Source organism: Ovis canadensis, chromosome X, assembly GCF_042477335.2.
Source record: "Ovis canadensis isolate MfBH-ARS-UI-01 breed Bighorn chromosome X, ARS-UI_OviCan_v2, whole genome shotgun sequence".
Classification (NCBI taxonomy): domain Eukaryota; kingdom Metazoa; phylum Chordata; class Mammalia; order Artiodactyla; family Bovidae; genus Ovis; species Ovis canadensis.
In genome coordinates, this window is record NC_091727.1 from 24,002,840 (window position 1) to 24,022,542 (window position 19,703).

The 19,703-nt window shown below is 40.6% G+C and overlaps 1 protein-coding gene across 6 annotated transcripts in view; it reads right to left on the minus strand.

The window, feature by feature from the left end:
• The window catches only part of PCYT1B (phosphate cytidylyltransferase 1B, choline), a 143,608-nt gene that overhangs the window by 10,176 nt on the left and 113,729 nt on the right, over positions 1 to 19,703 (minus strand). For all 6 annotated transcript variants that reach the window (XM_070289874.1, XM_070289870.1, XM_070289869.1 and 3 more), the window contains exons 6-7: positions 17,412 to 17,554; positions 14,548 to 14,736 (exon numbers count right to left, since the gene is read on the minus strand). In XM_070289874.1, the coding sequence (XP_070145975.1) occupies positions 14,548 to 14,736; positions 17,412 to 17,554 (332 nt within the window). The remainder of the gene's footprint in view (positions 1 to 14,547; positions 14,737 to 17,411; positions 17,555 to 19,703) is intronic.

Genomic DNA, 19,703 nt, shown 5'->3' on the forward strand with positions numbered 1-19,703 from the left:
CCCCACTGAGTTCCCAGGTCAGGCAGCACCAATGACTTGACCCTGCAGATGAAGCATGGTGCCTGGCTGGGGCTAGTGCTTGGGCTCTGCAGGCAGGAACTTGGTCTGCCAAGATCACAGCGCTGGCCTCCCCCCACATCTCTGTCATGATGAGATTCTCAGTAATCAAGCCCTTTAGACTCTTCTGCAATCTTCCTGGGCTAAGACCAGAGTGGGTCTCACGAGAAAGACCTCAGGCACAACAATTCCCCAGCAGTTATTTTCCCTTTTTAAGTTCTAGCCCATAAACTTTTTAGGAGCTCAGATCTCCTCCAGCAGACACAACAGAGATGCTTTGCTGACCACGGAGAGCCTTTCCAGATTTAAAATTCCATAATGCTACAAATACACCAATTATTCACCTTCCATTAAAGACATTGATAATTCTGTCAAATGACATCCAAACCCCTCAAAATCAGATAGAAAAAAAAATGCTGTAGTACAACAGCATTAACTTAGATTAAGCCCATTTATGAGACAAAATCAAATGCCAAAAGGATAGGGTGGCCTATTATTAAGAGCGACATAAAAAAAAATCCTTGAAATTCGAGCAGGCACTTTAAAATATGTGTTTTTATTACTGTAATCTTTAGGTATATTTTTAGAGGCAGCCATTAGCCCTCCTGCGGTTAATGGATTGTCAGCATTTCCATTAGAAGCCCACTTTCAAAGAATCTACAACTTGTCTACTATAGTTTGACTCTAGCTCATAGCTGAATATTCTGCCTAAGGGGATGAAATGATTTGAATCCTTAATGATAAACTGTGGGGTTACACTTCAGACAATGCAATATCCATGCAAAACAACTCTGGGTCTTGATTTGCAAACTCTCTGATCTGTTGTTTCTGGTGCATTTTGAAGGGTGGTTCCCCTTGCAAAGGAGCTGAATTGAATCTGGTCAGGAGACAGTTTGTAATAAGCTTCCTGGGAAGAAAAGCACTTTAGAACTATAACAAATAATGAAGACCATGGCATAGCATTTTCAAAGAGAAATGGTATTTATATTCAGTTTTTTGCTGTATTAAGAGGTTTTCATTTATAACGTTTTCTCCCCAAAATAATCCCATTTCTAGTCCTGATAACATGACAGTAATTTTCTGTTTCCTCTCCTACAATGTTTTCCCTTTTAAGAAGTTCTTAATATCTGGAGAGGCAGTAAATGACTTGACAAGTGCCTTTATAGGTTTCAGGGTTTCAGATATATTCTGGCAAATCCACCAAAAAAGAAATAAAAATTTTCTAGTTGCGTATGGTTTGGACCTCTGGTAATCAAGATGGAACTCAAGAAGAGTTCGAATCATGAGTTCCAATCAACAAACAACAACTCGCCCTGAAACAGTGCCTGGCACATCCCTGGTGCCAGGCACTGTTAAAAAGGACTTTAAAGTATGGGACAATTTAATCCTCCCAACAACCCAAGGAAGTGGCTGAGAGGTAAGTGAACTTGCCCACAGCTCTCTGGCTATGAATTGAAGCCCTGCTCGTGACTAGCTCTCCGTAACTTTCATGGTTAGAAGCTTTTCATGTTTACTTGTGTTTTACTTGAGTATTTGTTGGCAGACAAAGTTTTCAAACTGTCTAGAAGATGAGTGGGAAATCTAATTCAGATCCACAAACTGAATTTTATGTTTCTTAAAATCAAAAGTCTTAATAGTTAGCAATGCCATTAGAATGGCTATTATAAGAAACAAACAGAAAACAACAAGTTCTGAAGAAGATGTGGAGAAATCAGAACCTTTGTACATTGTGGAGGGAATGTAAAATGGTGCAGCCACCGTGGAAAACAGTATGGCAGTTCCTCAAAACAATTAAGAAGAATTATCATATGCTTCAGCAATTCTACCCCTGGGTGTACACTCAAAAGACTTTAGAGACTGAAACAGATATTTGTATAGCTAATGTTCACAGCCATAAAGCAGAAACAATCTAAATCTCCATTGATGGATAAATGGATAAACAAAATGAGGTGTGTATAAATAAATGTATGTGTGTGTATATATGTGTATGCACATACTTATGATGGATTTTTTTTTAGCTATTATGGGGTAAAGTATTGCTCTGATGGTGTTGAAAAGAAACATTTTGTCTGTTACAAAATATTATGGAGGGTTTTCCCAGCATGGAGGATCAGAAGGCTGACCAATGATGCCTTGCTTCAAGAACCATTTCTTGACAGCACACTATGTATGGTTTGAGGATTAAGCTGTTTTGTTATGAGACTATGATACAGTTTGGGATGTATTTCACTCTCAAAATCATTGCAATTTGGGTTACTTTACGGTAGGAAAATGTTCTCAGTTGCCATCATAACATGGGGTTCAATTTAATCCAAATTCTGGCTGTTTAGTATTTATGATGAAAAGGTTTGTTTTACCAAAGAAGTGGACTGAAATCTACTTTGTTGAGCTAAGTATATTTTGAGAGAGCTAATATCGCCAACCATCAGCATCCCAATATATAAATTCCAAGAAATTTGGGGATGTGAGATATTAATTTTAGGCCAAGTATTTTCCTTAGATCTTTCAAAGAATACAGAGTTGACTTGCCTTGGAAATCAGGGAAGTTGAAATTCTTTTTTGCACTCTGATGGAGCTTCCAAATGTTTATAACTTTGCCACTCTTATATTCCAAAAGGTACAATAAAATGAGTTGAATGCTATCCTATATTTCTAAAATCTTTCCACTACAAAGTTTTCCACAGTAGTTGTGGTTTCATCTGTTACTTAAAAAATGTTAAGGATTTGATTGGGCTTCATTTCTTATACAGGCTATTAAATCAAATATGGTAGGGTGTATTGGTTATCTGCAGTGTGTACAGATGTTTCTAGTTCCTGATTTTGAAGCTGGCAGCTCCTACTTATGATTTTAACTTTCATTTCTGGTTCTGCAAAGTATGTTACATCACAGGAAAAGAAATGCAAATCAAAATCACAATGAGATATCATGCCCAAGTGGTGACAATGGCCACCATAAAAAAATGTACAAAGAGTACTGTTGGTAAGAATGTCAATTGTCACAGACTCTATGGAGAAAAACATGGAGGTTCCTGAAAAACTACCAATAAAGTGTTAAGAAAATAAACTATTAGTTACTTTATTGGAGGGTACAACTGAATTGGAGATTGAAGGTGAAATAAAAAGTACTGGAAACCAACTTGCCTAGATCTGGTCCCTTAACCTCTCCTTAGCTCTTAGAACAGTATAGGTCACGATAAGGAAGTCTCCCTAGCTCTCCTTCAGTTCAGTTCAGTTGCTCAGTCATGTCCGACTCTTTGTGAACCCACGGACTACAGCATGCCAGGCTTCCCTGTCCATAACCAATTCATGTCCATCGAGTCAGTGATGCCATCCAGCCATCTCATCCTCTGTCATCCCCTCTTCCTCCTGCCTTCAATCTTTCCCAGCATCAGGGTCTTTTCCAAGGAGTCAGTTCTTTGCATCAGGTGGCCAAAGTATTAGCGTTTTAGCTTCAGCATCAGTCCTTCCAATGAATATTAGTGCCTGATTTCCTTTAGGATTGACTGGTTTGATCTCCTTGTAGTCCAAGGGATTCTTAAGAGTCTTCTCCAACACCACAGTTCAAAAGCATCAATTCTTCGGCACTCAGCTTTATGGTCCAACTCTCACATCCATACATGACTACTGGAAAAACCATAGCTTTGACTAGATGGACCTTTGTTGGCAAAGTAATGTCTCTGCTTTTTAATATGCTGTCTAGGTTGGTCATAGCTTTTCTTCCAAGGAGCAAGCATCTTTTAATTTCATGGCTGCAGTCACCATCTGCAGTGATTCTGGAGCCCAAGAAAATAAAGTCTGACACTGTTTCCATTGTTTCCCCATCTATTTGCCATGAAGTGATGGGACTGGATGCCATGATCTTTTTTTTTGAATGTTGAGTTTTAAGCCAGCTTTTTCACTCTCCTCTTTCACTTTCACCAAGAGGCTCTTTAATTCCTCTTCACTTTCTGCTATAAGGGTGGTGTCATGTGCGTATCTGATTATTGATATTTCTCCCGGCAATCTTGATTCCAGTTTGTGCTTCATCCAGCCCAGCATTTTGCATGATGTACACTGCATATAAGTTAAATAAGCAAGGTGATAATATACAGCCTTGACGTACTCCTTTCCCAATTTGGAACCAGTCCATTGTTCCATGTCTGGTTTCAATTGTTGCTTCTTGACCTGCATACAGATTTCTCAGGAGGCAGGTCAGGTGATCTGGTATTCCCATCTCTTGAAGAATTTTCCAGTTTGCTGTGATCCACACAGTCAAAGGCTTTGGCGTAGTCAATAAAGCAGAGGTATATGTTTTTCTGGAACTTTCTTGCTTTTTTGATGATCCAGCAGATGTTGGCAATTTGATCTCTGGTTCCTCTGCCTTTTCTAAATCCAGCTTGAACATCTGCAAGTTACCAGTTTATGTACTGTTGAAACCTCACTTGGAGAATTTTGAGCATTTTGCTAGCATGTTAGATGAGTGTAATTGTGCAGTAGTTTGAGCATTCTTTGGCATTGCCTTTATTTGGGATTGGAATGAAAACTGACCTTTTCCAGGCCTGTGGCCATTGCTGAGGTTTCCAAATTTGCTGACATATTGAGTGCAGCACTTTTACAGCATCATCTTTTAGGACTTGAAATAGTTCAGCTGGAATTGCATCGCCTCCACTAGCTTTGTTCATAGTGATGCTTCCTAAGGCCCACTTGACTTCAGACTCCAGGATGTCTCGCTCTAGGTGAGTGATCACACCATCGTGGTTATCTGGGTCCTGAAGATCTTTTTTTTTTTTTTTTTTGAAGATCTTTTTTGTATAGTAATTCTGTGTATTCTTGCCACCTATTCGTAATACCTTCTGCTTCTGTTAGGTCCATATCATTTGCGTCCTTTATTGAGCCCATCTTTGCATGAAATGTTCCCTTGTACTAATTTCCTTGAAGAGATCTCTAGTCTTTCCCATTTTATTGTTTTCCTCTGTTTCTTTGCACTGATCACTTAGGGAGGCTTTCTTATCTCTTCTTGCTATTCTTTGGAACTCTGCATTCAGATGGATATAGTTTTCCTTTTCTCCTTTGCCTTTAGCTTCTCTTCTTTTCTCAGCTATTTGTAAGGCCTCCTCAGACAACCATTCTGCCTTTTTGCATTTCTTTTCCTTGGGGATGGTCACTGCCTCCTGTACAATGTCATGAACCTCTGTCCATAGTTCTTCAGGCACTCTATCAGATCTTATCCCTTGAATCTGTTTGTCACTTCTGTGGTATAATGGTAAGGGATTTGATTTAGGTCATATCTGAATTTGGCAATAAGTCTGAATTTGGCAATAAGGAGTTCATGATCTGAGCCACAGTCAGCTCCCAGTCTTGTTTTTGCTGACTGTATAGAGCTTCTCCATCTTTGGCCGCAAAGAATATAATCAATCTGATTTCAGTGTTGACCATTTGGTGATGTCCATGTGTAGAGTCGTCTCTTGTCTTGCTGGAAGAGAGTGTTTGCTATGACCAGTGTGTTCTCTTGGCAAAACTCTGTTAGCCTTTGCCCTGCTTCATTTTGTATTCTAAGGCCAAACTTGTCTGCTACTCCAGATAGCTCTTGATTTCCTACTTTAGCATTCCAGCCCCTATGATAAAAAGGGTATCTTTTTTGGTGTTAGTTCTAGACAGTATTCATAGAACCGTGCAACTTCAACTTCTTCGGCATTAGTGGTCGGGGCATAGACCTGGATTACTGTGATATTGAATGGGTTGCCTTGGGAACAGAGATCATTCTGTCGTTTTTGAGATTGCATCCAAGTACTGCATTTCAGACTCTTTGTTGATGATGAGGGCTACTCCGTTTCTTCTAAGGGATTCTTTCCCACAGTAATAGATATAATGGTCATTTGAATTAAATTCACCCATTCTCATCCATTTTAGTTCACTGATTCCTAAAATGTCTATGTTTGCTCTTGCCATCTCCTGTTTGACCACTTCCAATTTGCCTTGATTCATGGACCTAACATTCCAGGTTCCTATGCAGTATTGCTCTTTACAGCATAGGATTTTACTTCCATCACCAGTCACATCCACAACTGGGTGTTGTTTTTGATTTGGCTCTGTCTCTTCATTTTTTCTGGAGTCGTTTCTCCAGTGATCTCCAGTAGCATATTGGGCACCTACCGACCTGGGGAGTTCATCTTTCAGTGTCATATCTTTTTGCCTTTTCATACTGTTCATGGGGTTCTCAAGGCAAGAATACTGAAGTGGTTTGCCATTCCCTTCTCCGTGGACCATGTTTTGTCAGAACTCTCCACCATGACCCGCCCGTCTTGGGTGGCCCTGCAGGCATGGCTCATAGTTTCACTGAGTTAGACAAGGCTGTGACCCATGTGATCTGTTTGGTTAGTTTTCTGTGATTGTGTTTTTCATTCTATCTGCCCTCTGATGAATAAGGATAAGAGGCTTATGGAAGCTTCCTGATGGGAGAGACTGACTGGGGGGGAAACTGGATCTTGTTCTGATGGGTGGGGCCATGCTTGGTAAATCTTTAATCCAGTTTTCTGTGTTTGGCTGCTGTTTCCTCCCAGTTATTTGGCCTGAGGCCAAACTGTTGACTCACATCACCACCAGAGATTCCTGGACGCTCACAGGCAACTCTGACTCAGTCTCCCATTGGACTACAACGTCAAATTCCAGGAGGTTCTAAGTTCCTTTGATGGATCCCCAGGTTGGGAAATCTGCTGTGGGCGGCTCTTTGGTGGGGCTAAGGGCGACCGCCTCCAAGAGGGATTCAGCCACATGCTAGGTAACCCAGGTCTGCTGTAGTCAGAGACCCTGTCCCACAACAGGCCACTACTGAACACTATTAGGTCTCCTTAGCACTCCTTCAGTTCAGTTCAGTTCAGTCGCTCAGTCGTGTCCGACTCTTTGTGACCCCATGAATCGCAGCACGCCAGGCCTCCCTGTCCATTACCATCTCCCGGAGCTCACTCAGACTCACGTCCATCGAGTCCGTGATGCCATCCAGCCATCTCATCCTGGGTCGTCCCCTTCTCCTCCTGCCCCCAATCCCTCCCAGCATCAGAGTCTTTTCCAATGAGTCAACCCTTCGCATGAGGTGTCCAAAGTACTGGAGCTTCAGCTTTAGCATCATTCCTTCCAAAGAAATCCCAGGGCTGATCTCCTTCAGAATGGACTGGTTGGATCTCCTTGCAGTCCAAGGGACTCTCAAGAGTCTTCTCCAATACCACAGTTCAAATGCATCAATTCTTCGGCACTCAGCCTTCTTCACAGTCCAACTCTCACAACCATACATGACCACAGGAAAATCCATAGCCTTGACTAGACGGACCTTAGTCGGCAAAGTAATGTCTCTGCTTTTGAATATACTATCTAGGTTGGTCATAACTTTTCTTCCAAGGAGTAAGCGTCTTTTAATTTCATGGCTGCAATCACCATCTGCAGTGATTTTGGAGCCCCCAGAAATAAAGTCTGACACTGTCTCTACTGTTTCCCCATCTATTTCCCATGAAGTGATGGGACCACATGCCATGATCTTCGTTTTCTGAATGTTGAGCTTTAAGCCAACTTTTTCGCTCTCCTCTTTCACTTTCATCAAGAGGCTTTTGAGTTCCTCTGCACTTTCTGCCATAAGGGTGGTGTCATCTGCATATCTGAGGTTATTGATATTTCTCCCAGCAATCTTGATTCCAGCTTGTGCTTCTTCCAGTCCAGCGTTTCTCATGATGTACTCTGCATATAAGTTAAATAAGCAGGGTGACAATATACAGCCTTGACGTACTCCTTTTCCTATTTGGAACCAGTCTGTTGTTCCATGTCCAGTTCTAACTGTTGCTTCCTGACCTGCATACAGATTTCTCAAGAGGCAGGTTAGGTGGTCTGATATTCCCATCTCTTTCAGAATTTTCCACAGTTTATTGTGATCCACACAGTCAAAGGCTTTGGCATAGTCAATGAAGCAGAAATAGATGTTTTTCTGGAACTCTCTTGCTTTTTCCATGATCCAGCGGATGATGGCAATTTGATCTCTGGTTCCTCTGCCTTTTCTAAAACCAGCTTGAACATCAGGGAGTTCACGGTTCATGTATTGCTGAAGTCTGGCTTGGAGAATTCTGAGCATTACTTTACTAGCATGTGAGATGAGTGCAATTGTGCGGTAGTTCGAGCATTCTTTGGCATTGCCTTTCTTTGGAATTGGAATGAAAACTGACCTTTTCCAGTCCTGTGGCCACTGCTGAGTTTCCCAAATTTGCTGGCATATTGAGTACAGCACTTTCACAGCATCATCTTTCAGGATTTGAAACAGCTCAACTGGAATTCCATCACCTCCACTAGCTTTTTTCGTAGTGATGCTTTCTAAGGCCCACTTGACTTCACTTCCCAAGATGTCTGGCTCTAGATTAGTGATCACATCATCATGATTATCTGGGTCATGAAGATCTTTTTTGTACAGTTCTTCCGTGTATTCTTGCCACCTCTTCTTAATATCTTCTGCTTCTGTTAGGTCCAGACCATTTCTGTCCTTTGTCGAGCCCATCTTTTAAGTCAGAGTAAGGAAGTCTCCTTAGCTCTCCCTAGAACACTAGGGGTCAGAGTAACTAAGTCTCCTTTGCTCACCATAGTTCTCCATAGCTCTCCTTTGAACACTATAAGTCAGAGGAAGCAAGTCTCCTTAGCTTTTCTTAGATCACTATACAACAGAGGAAGCAAGTCTCCTTAGCACTCCTTAGCTCTCCTAGAGCAGTATAGTTCAGAATAAGTAAGTCTCCTTAGCTCTCCCTTAGCTCACTTTCCTTAGCTCTCCTCAAGGAATCAAACCCATGACCCCTGCATTGGAAAGCAAAGCCCTCATCACTATACCACCTAGAAACTCCAAAACACTTCTGCTTCCCTTCTTACTCTCCTAAATTACCCTCACTTTACAAGGTTAGGTTGTGTCCTTGAAAAAGTAGAGATCAACCTGAGTTCCTATAGAACAGACAAGACTTATACACAGAGAGCTTTAGAGGATGACTCATGAGAGCAAAGTATACTGAGTACGCAGATAAACTAGTGGACGTGACTTTTTCCCCTAACCTCACACACCACTTACCATGCTGTTTTACAGTTTCCCACTAGCAGGTATACACTAAGCTCCTACCATAAGACCACTTTCATAAACTGTAAAAAATTGTTGCTGATTAAACATCTAAAGATAAAATGAAATGTGGGATCCTAAGAAACTTGTGATGTTGCAGAATTTTAGGACACTTGTTCCTAGAATTTTTAAAGAACTTTAGAACTCAAATATTAACCAACATGTTAAAAATATATGACCCAAGTCTATTAATGACACCATGTCCCGTAACCCCTGTTACAACTCCTGTTAATACTGTTATCTTAGTTTCTATGGTTTTTTATACTTTCTTCCCTCCCTCCCTTCAAAGTACTATATTCAATATTGTGTGATAAACCATAATATAAAGTTAACATTGTAAATAAGCTATATGTCCATAAAATTAGTTATAAAAAAACCCCTCTTGTTTCCTGCTATGTTGATGTTATTGCTATATTACACAGCCATACAGAGAAACACTTCTGAGTCAGTTCTAATGAGGTTGATGAACCTAAAGCCTATTATACAGAGTGAAGTAATTCAGAAAGAGAAACATAAATGTGATATATTAACAGATGCATATGGAATCTAGAAAGATAGTACTTATGAACCTAGTTGCATGGCAGCAATGGAGATGCAGACATAGAGAACAGACTTATGCACACAGGACAGAAAGGAGAGGGTAGGATAAACTGATAAATTGAGAGTATCGCAGAAACATAAATATTACCATATGTAATGCGAACATGTTATGTGACTGAGACTATGTTATACGACACATGGAGCTCAAACTGGTGCTCTTGACAACCTAGAGGGGTGGGAAGGAGGTTCAAGAGGGAGGGGACATATGTTTACCTGTGGCTGAAACCAACACAATATTGTAAAGCAATTATCCTCAACTAAAAATAAGGTAATTGAAACATTTGGGCAGAAGATCTAAGCAGACATTTCTGAACCCCTATAAACAAATGAATGCCTACCTGGTTTTTCATTTTTAAAAAACTGCTAGTTGTTTCATCAGAGCCTGAAAATTAGTTGTGAAAAATAACTATTAAAGTACACACTAGATTAATGAGAAATTTCAAACTTGTTACAGAGACCATGGAATCCCAGATAATTTGATCTGAACTGAAACCCAGGGAAAATGAAAAGGAACTGGACTCTTGGCTCCTCTGCTCCTGCAAGCTCTCTCTAGAAGTTGTCGAAGGCTCAAGTCGACCCTTGTAAGCCCTCCACCCTCTCTCAGCCTCAGCCAACAAGACAAGGTGGGCCTATGACCGCCGCCTCAATAATCACTTAGAGGCTGCTAGGCTTTTAGCAAAGCATCTCTTCTAACTTCTCAAGTGTTGCTCTTTTACTTGTTTTACTTTTAGATAATCTTATGAACCACCTCCAATGAGCAAAGAGGCAACAGGGACAATCCATCAATAAAATAATTCAGCCAAAATCAATTTTGTTAGAGACTTCTCATGTTTTACTAGGATATCTAGACTAATAAAAATTAGGGAGATCAAATGGAATCATTCCGTTTGGTTCTAAAGGGAAAGCTACTTTAAAACTATCTCTTTCAGATATCCCAAGCTCTCGGATTGGAAGCATTAGTATTGTTAAAATGACCAGACTAACCAAAACAAATCTACAGATTTAATGTAATCCCTATCAAATTACCCATAACATTTTTAATAGAATACTCTTAAAATTTATGTGGAACCACAAAAGACTTAGAATTCACAAAGCAGCCCTACAGAAAAAGAACAAAGCAGCGAGCAGCACCCTCCCAGACTCCAGACGATACTACAAAGCTACAGTAATAAAAACAGTGATACTGGCACAAAAACAGACATATGGATCAATGGAAAGCTCAGAAATAAACCCACATACATACAATCGATAGTGTATTCTTGCCTCCTTTGTTGAAAATCAGTGTGGAAAAGACAGTCTCTTCAGCAATGTTGAAATGTTGGAAAACTGCTTGCAAACCAATGAAGTTGGAACAAACACACCCTCTCACCATACACAAAAATAAACTCAAAATGGGTTATAGACTTAAACATAAGGCATGACACCTTAGAACTCCTAGAAGAGATCATACCAATGTTTTCCCAGGTCAGTTTCCCAAAAATGCAACATCTCACCATACACAAAAATAAACTCAAAATGGGTTATAGATGTAAACATAAGGCACGACACTTTAGAACCCCTAGAAGAGGTCATGAGCCAAGTATATTCTGACAGAAATCATACCAATGTTTTCCTAGGTCAGTTTCCCAAGGCAATAGAAATAAACAAATGAGACCAAATCAAATTTATTAGCTTTTGCACAACAACGGAAACCATAAAATGAAAAGACAACCTACAGAATAAGAGAAAATATTTGCAAATGATGAGACCAACAAGGGCTTATTTTCCAAAATATGCAAATAGCTAATACAATCTTAGTAACAACAACAAAAAAAACCCAATTGAAAAATGGGAAGAAGACTTAAATAGACATTTCTCCATAAAGGACATGCAGATGGTCAAGAGGCAGTCACTAATTATTAGAGAAATGAAAATCAAAACTAAAATAAGGTACCACTTCCCACCAATCAGAATGGCCATCATTAAAAAGTCTACAAATAACAAACACTGAAGGAGGTGTGGGGAAAAAGGAACCCTCTCTTACACTGTTGCTGGGAATTTAAGTTGGTGCAGCCACTTTGGAAAACAGTTTGGAGTTTCCTCAGAAAATTAAGACTTACCATATATGGTCCAGCAATCCCACTCCTGGGCATATATCCAGACAAAACTATAATTCAAAAAGATAGCTGCACCCCAGTGTTCCTAGCAGCAATATTCACAATTGCCAAGTCATGTCGACAACCTAAATGTCCATCAAAATAAGAGTGGATAAAGAAGGCATGGTATATATGTGTGTATACACACACATACACACACACACAATAAAATACTACTCAGCCATAAACAAAAATGAAATAACGCCATTTTCAGCAACATGGATGGACTTAGCACTTATCATACTAAGTGAAGTCAGAAAGACAAATACCATATGATATCACTTATGAGTGGGATCTAAAATATGACACAAATGAAGCTATCCATGAAACAGAAACAGAATCACAGACACAAAGAACTGATTGGTGGTTTCCAAGCGGGGAGGGGGTTGGGGGAGGGATAGAGTGGGAGGTTGGGGTTAGCTGATGTAAGCTTTTAGGCATAAAATGGATAAACCTGTTCTACTGTATATAGCACAGAGAACAATACTCTTTATCCTAAGATAAACCATAATGAAAAAGAGTATAAAAAATGTGTGTGTGTGCGTGTGTGTGTGTATAACTGAATTACTTTGCTGTACTACAGAAATCAACACAACATTGTAAATCAACTATACATCAATTTTTTAAAACAAAGTCTTCAACTCTGCTGATAATACTGGTTATTTACTTCAGAAGTACACACACAATAGAAATACCAGTGGAGTCTCCACACTGTTCTCCATAGTGGCTGTACTAGTTTGCATTCCCATCAACAGTGTAAGAGGGTTCCCTTTTCTCCGCACCCTCTCCAGCATTTATTGTTTGTAGACTTTTTGATAGCAGCCATTCTGACCGGCATGAGATGGTACCTCATTGTGGCTTTGATTTGCATTTCTCTGATAATGAGTGATGTTGAGCATCTTTTCATGTGTTTGTTAGCCATCTGTATGTCTTCTAGGGAGAAATGTCTGTTTAGTTCTTTGGCCCATTTTTTGATTGGGTCGTTTATTTTTCTGGTATTGAGCTGCATGAGCTGCTTGTATATTTTTGAGATTAATTGTCAGTTGCTTCATTTGCTATTATTTTCTCCCATTCTGAAGGCTATCTTTTCATATTGCTTATAGTTTCCTTCATTGTGCAAAAGCTTTTAAGTTTAATTAGGTCCCATTTGTTTATTTTTTCTTTTATTTCCATTACTCTGGGAGGTGGGTCTTAAAGGATCCTGCTGTGATTTATTCAGAGAGTGTTTTGCCTATGTTTTCCTCTAGGAGTTTTATAGTTTCTGGTCTTACATTTAGATCTTTACTCCATTTTTTTAGATCTTTAATTGAAAGAGACACATGTACCCCAGTGTTCATGACAGCACTATTTACAATAGCTAGGACATGGAAGCAACCTAGATGTCCATCGCCAGATGAATGGATGAGAAAGCTGTGGTACATATACATGATGGAATATTACTCAGCTATTAAAAAGAACACATTTGAATCAGTTCTAATGAGGTGGATGAAACTGGAGCCTATTATATACAGTGAAGTAAGCCAGAAAGAAAAACACCAATATAGTATACTAACGCATATATATGGAATTTAGAAAGATGGTAACAATAACCCTGTATGCGAGACAGCAAAAGAGGCAGATAGAAAGAACAGACTTTTGGACTCTGTGGGAGAAGGCGAGGGTGGGATGATTTGAGAATAGCATTGAAACATGTATATTACCATATGTGAAATAGATCGCCAGTCCAGGTTTGATGCATGAAACAGGGCACTCAAAGCCGGTGCACTGGGACAACCCTGAGGGATGGGATGGGGAGGGAGGTGGGGGGGGGTTCAGGATGGGGGACACATGTACACCCGTGGCTGATTCATGTCAATGTATGGCAAAAACCACTACAGTATTGTAAAGTAATTACCCTCCAATTAAATAAAGTTATTTAAAAAATAGAAATGGAGGGGGAAAAAAAAGAAATACCAGTGGAGTACAAGGTGATTTACAGAATTTTCTTTTCGGTCTGTAATTTTCACTCAGAATTCTATATAGAATTTAGGCAAGAGATCCTGTCTGCATCTTCTGTCTCAGTTTTAAGATTCAGATCATGGCCTCAGTCCCCTAAGACTTTTATGCCTTATCCCAGCACATTTATATCATGGAAAAAACAGGGGCAAATCAGGGCATGATGAGTACAAAGTCTCATCTCTTCTCTCTCTCTTCCAACCAATGAAACAGGAGTTCCTGACAATAAAAAGTGATCAAGGCAGTACATTTCTTCTGCGTCCTCTTCCTCTGGTTGATCCAAGAGGCACTGTCCTTGTTTTATAACACAAGATCCATGATGCCACTGACATACTTCACCCTTACCCATAAGCTGTGCATCCGCCAACTGGGGGACTGGGATGAGCTATGAAACCAACCTTTGCAGTAATAGACATTCAGTGACTACCAAATGACTTCAAACAAGAAATAGAAATGGAGAACAGAATTGGCTTTGGGCACTCCTGGGTGCCATATAGAAAGGAAAAGCAGAAACTAAATAAAGAAGTGCATCGACTTGAAGTCATTTGGGCTAATGCCCAAAGTGGAGGTCACATATTGGACTGATAAAGGACAAGGAGGATAAACTGAAAACACCCATTATTGCAGGAAGAAGTGAAATAATTTACATACCCATGCTCCATCAGGCCCAAACAGTTCTAGGAAGTTACCAATGAATTCCCTCGATTTCTCTTCCCACTTCTGAATTAGATCATGACTCTTTTCTTCCACTCTGTTCACAAATTCCTTTGATCTTTCTTCCACGTTTTTGACCTTCTCCTTCATCTTGTCTACCTGGTTTTGGAAGCGGTACTTCTTTTCCTGGTCAAAAATTAAAGGAGAAAGAAAGGGATTTACCCAAAAGGGCTGGGGAGAGATTAGTCACTCACAGAATGGTCAGATTTTATTTCCACTTGTGCATGTTCTTAACCTGAAGAGTCAGGATGCTAGTTTCCAAGGGCTGGATTGACAGGAAGGCCCATCTCTTGTAAGAAAAGTCACTTCTGATTAGTCGACTTGAATGGGTACAGTGAAGTACAAGTGGCTGCAATGTTCTCTTCCTTGTAAATAGAGTTGAATTCACTTATACAAGAGAAGAACCAAAAGTATCCATTTGCTGTTTATTTTGGATAGATACTAGGTGAATATATCCCCTCAGTTCTCCTGACACTTAGACAAAAATATGTCTTGTGCACAGAATGGCCACTCAGAAGCAGCCCGAGTTCTCTATTTTACTGAGACATTGTTAAAACCAATATTGGTTGAAATAAGTGAGCCACTGGCTGGGCCTTAGCATCCATGTATTACACTCAAATTGTCACTGTCATGCTATTTCCCATTAAGCTAATGGAACCACATCAGTTTCCTTGGTAATGAAGAAAAATTTTGTTCTGATAGCTTCTCTGGACTGGGATTTTGTTCATAGCCTTGATGCAGCATTGCTATACCTATGTGCCTAGAAGGCATGAGATGTTGGGCAACTCACATGCCATCTCTAAACCTCAGTTTTCTCATCTGTAAAATAGGGATAATTATTGTCCCTACCCTATAGGGTTGCTGTAACAGTTGGATCAGATAATGCATGTAAAGTACTTGGCACAATGCCTGGCATTTAGTAAAAGCATAGTGTGTGTTGGCTGTTTGATTACTTGTAAGCAACAGAAGCATTTAATCATGTTACCTGGTGAAAGTGGAATTAAAACCATGAAGATAACATGAAACAAAGACTCTTTTCCTCCATGAAGCCATAATACATTTCCTCCTGAAGGGGTAATGAGATTTCTCACCTTTCTTCACTATATGGAATTGAAGCCCATTTCATATTTCAGAATTTTTGGAGCCACATACAGTATTACAAACCTGGGTCAGGAGTCCAGGATCTAGACTTCACAAACATCACTGCAGCCTCAGGGCAAGGTGTGAGCCATCCGTGCTGCCAGCCAGCTGTATATAATACACGGCGACTCTCCACTGCTCTCAGGAGCTTCTCGGAACACTAGACCGGGCTCTGGACCAGGGGGCACAAGGCTGGGAGGCTGCTACTGCTTCTGCCTCTACTTTGCTTGAGGGACTTGAGCCAGGTCCCTCCGAACTCAACTTTCCTCATTTTTCTATTGACAAATTCAGGGACTTGGGCTGGTGACTGACCCTCGTCAGGTTCCTGCCACCCGAGGTTCTGTGATTCATCTACACACTCATCCAACACACGTGAGGTACTCTCTGTGCCACAGCCCAGCTTGTGGTCACAGAAAGGCAACGGGCACATCCACACTGACTACACGGCTCCCTGAGCTAAGTGGCTTATCACAGGCCGTTGAAAGAGCACGAGCAATAACTTTCAGAAATGGCTCGACATGCCTGGATGGGTGACTGAATTCAATTTAAAAGAACAGGCAGTTTAATTTATTGAAATAACCAGGGCTTTATGCTCTGTAAGATACCAACTAATCACTTTGACTGAATTCTTTTCAGCCACTTGTTCTGTTTGCCACTTGAACCTGACATTTTCCATTTTGTTACCCAGTCTGTATGAAGCCACAGAGCCCAGACTCCCAATACTCCCTGCCTCCTGAAGACAACTGATCATCACTGACTTACAATTACTGAATGAACCCTGCCTTATTCGAAGGCACCGATGATTGCTTTGTGTAAGCTGCTGGATAACTGTGGCTGCACATAATTATAAACATCTAGTTTTGTAGAAAAATCACCGTATCTATTTTTGTGGGGGTGTGTGGAAATTCTGTATGTGTGGAGAGCTCTTATTTTGCTCACCTCGATCAGCTCCTTGGAGTTCAGGCAAACATAGTCATCCAGACTCACCAACATCACCTCTAGCAACTGGGCTGCCCTCTTGGCTTTTTAACAGCTTGTTTTTAAAGATTGTTTTAACAGTTGCTCTATTATTAAACTAACAGCAGCTCTGTGGGAACAATACAGCAGAAATACAAAAGGAAGCCAAAGACTTTGGGCTTTTTTAAGTGGCTGTAATTTCTCTGGACAAAAAAAAGCAGCTGTTAAAGTTTCTAATGAGCATCTGTAAGGCCTTAATAAAAAGAAAATTGTAAACCGTTAAAATAAGAACACACTTTCTCTGAGTTTAGCTTTGTAGAGCCTCTGTGCTCCTTTCTTCCCTTGGAGTAGAAGACAACTATTGCCTTTCATGAGGGCAGATCTCTCAGAAACCCTTCACCCAACTCTGAGAACTCTGATGGGGAGGTTGGGGTGCGGAAAGGGAGGTGAGGCGGCTCCCTTAAAAAATGTGATGTTCACTCACTACCTGTATGCCTTGGCAAACTACATTACCTATTTGGACATTGGTTTTTCCACGTATAAAATGGGGATAATAATACATCATTGGGCTGTTATATGGACTAAATGAGACAGTAAATGTCAAACATCAAGAATATCGAGTGGTGTAACGTAAGTGATTTGTATACAGTGCCAGCCAGTAGCGTGACACGCTGGTCCTCAGAGGTGCGGGGTGGCACACTTACATTGATAAAGCTGACATTCAGTTCCTTGGCTGTGTAGCCTCTCTGGAGGTTGCGTCGGGCATAAACATCATAGTCACGGACAATCCTGGTAATGATGTCTGATGTTGAGATGCCTTCTGTTCTCTGTGTTGGAACAAACATCCCTGTTCGAATAGAAAACACAGGATGAAGAAAAAACAACTAAGATGATCTCAGGTGACCCATTTTCTTAAATGACTCTCTGGTCCAGGACAAAGTGGCAGCTCCTAGGTCGAGGTGGCTTTCACATCTGGCCCCAGCTGACTCTGCCAGGCTCAATTCCAGGCACTCCCAACCTGCCACAGACACTGTGTGTTTGTCATACTGGACCTGTTCCCTGATGCACCAGGCATTCACCTGGCTCTTGGCATTTGCTCATTTCAAGCCCTTCTTTCCTGCCCCGGAACCCCCTTCCCTGCCCACAGCAGCTGCAGAGTAGCTCCTCATCATACAGGGTCCAGTCTTAAGGCTATGCCTCTGGGAAGTCTTTCCTGACGTCATCAGGCAGAATCCACACCCATTATAATATAAACTTGACTGCTATTAACAAAAGCATTTTCAGTATCCATTTCCTTGTGGAAAGGGAGCACTCTGAAAGCACAGGCTGTGTCTTGATCATCTTTACGTGTCCAGCACCCAGTTCAGTGCCCCAGTGTCTAACATATGGAAAGTTCTCAATACATGCAAATTAAATGAGTAAGTGAATGGAGCATAGCAGTCGAATCAAAGAATTTGTGAGATCACAGCAACTCTCCTTCTTCCCCAGGGAGTTCTGCATCATGTTATAGCAAAGGAAAAGAAGAAGGATGCAGTATTTTTGTATCTAAAGACATGCCCAGGGGGTGCTCGATGATTTTACCCTTCTAAGAGCAATCTACTCTCAATGGTGGTTTCACCACACAAAGGCCTTTTCATCTATACTCTACTGGGACTGAGAAGAGGCAAACAAGCACAGAGGATGCCAAGTTCTCATAGAACTTCCTTAAAGTCCTCAAAGATATATTTGAGTGAACCAATACAAGGCCGTAAAGAAGTCACAAGTGTCATCAAAGACAAGGATCTGGTGAAATCGAAAATGACATAAACAGATGAAAGATATACCTGTTTTTGAATAGGAAGAACCAATCCTGTCAAAATGCTTATAGTACCCAATGCACTCTATAGATTCAATACAATCCCTATCAAAGTACAAGTAGCATTTTTCATAGAACTACAACAAAAATTTTAAATTTGGATGGAGACACAAAAGACTCCAAATTCTCAAAGCAATCTTGAAAAAGAAATATGGAGCTGGAGGAGTCAAGCTTCCTGACTTCAGACTATACTAGAAAGCTACAGTCATCAAAACAGGATAGTACTGTCACAAAAGCAGATATATAGATCAATGGAACAGGATAGAAAACTCAGAAATAAACCCACACACCTGTGGTCAATTACTCTATCACAAAGGGGGCAGACTATACAATGGAGAACAGACATCCTTGTCAATAAATGGTGCTGGGAAAACTGGACACCTACATGTACCTACATGCAAAAAAAAAATGAAATTAGAACATTCCTTAACACCATGCAAAAATATAAACTCGAAGTGGATTAAAATTCCACATCCTGCAGAGCAACTAAGCCTGTGAGCCACAGTTACTGGGCCCATGCCTTAGAGCCCATGCTCTCCAACAGGAGAAGCGGTGGCAATAAGAAGACTGCATACCCCAACTCGAGAGTAGCCCCTGCTCGCCACAACTAGAGAAAGCTTGCACGCAGCAACAAAGACCCAGTGCAGCCAAACCAAACTTGAAAAAATATTTTTAGAAATGGGCAGATCTAAATAGAGATTTCTCCAAAGACAAACAGATGGCCAAGAGGCACATGAAAAGATGTTCAACATCACTAATTATTAGAAAAATGCAAATCAAAACTACAGCGAGATACCACCGCAGAATGCCTATCATCAAAAAATCTACAAACAGTAAATGCTGGAGTGGGTGTAGAGAAAAGGGAACTATCCTACATTGTGGATGGGAATGTAAATTGATACAGCCACTATAGAAAGCAGTATGAAGGCCCCTTAAACAACTAAAAACAGAACTACCACATGACCCAGCAATCCCATTCCTGGGCATCTATCCAGAGAAAACCATGGTTAGAAAAGATATATGCACCTTAATGTTCATTGAAGCACTATTTACAGTAGCCAAGAGATGGAACAGCCTAAATGTCCATCAACAGAGGAATCAATAAAGAAGATGTGGTACATATACACAACAGTATATTACT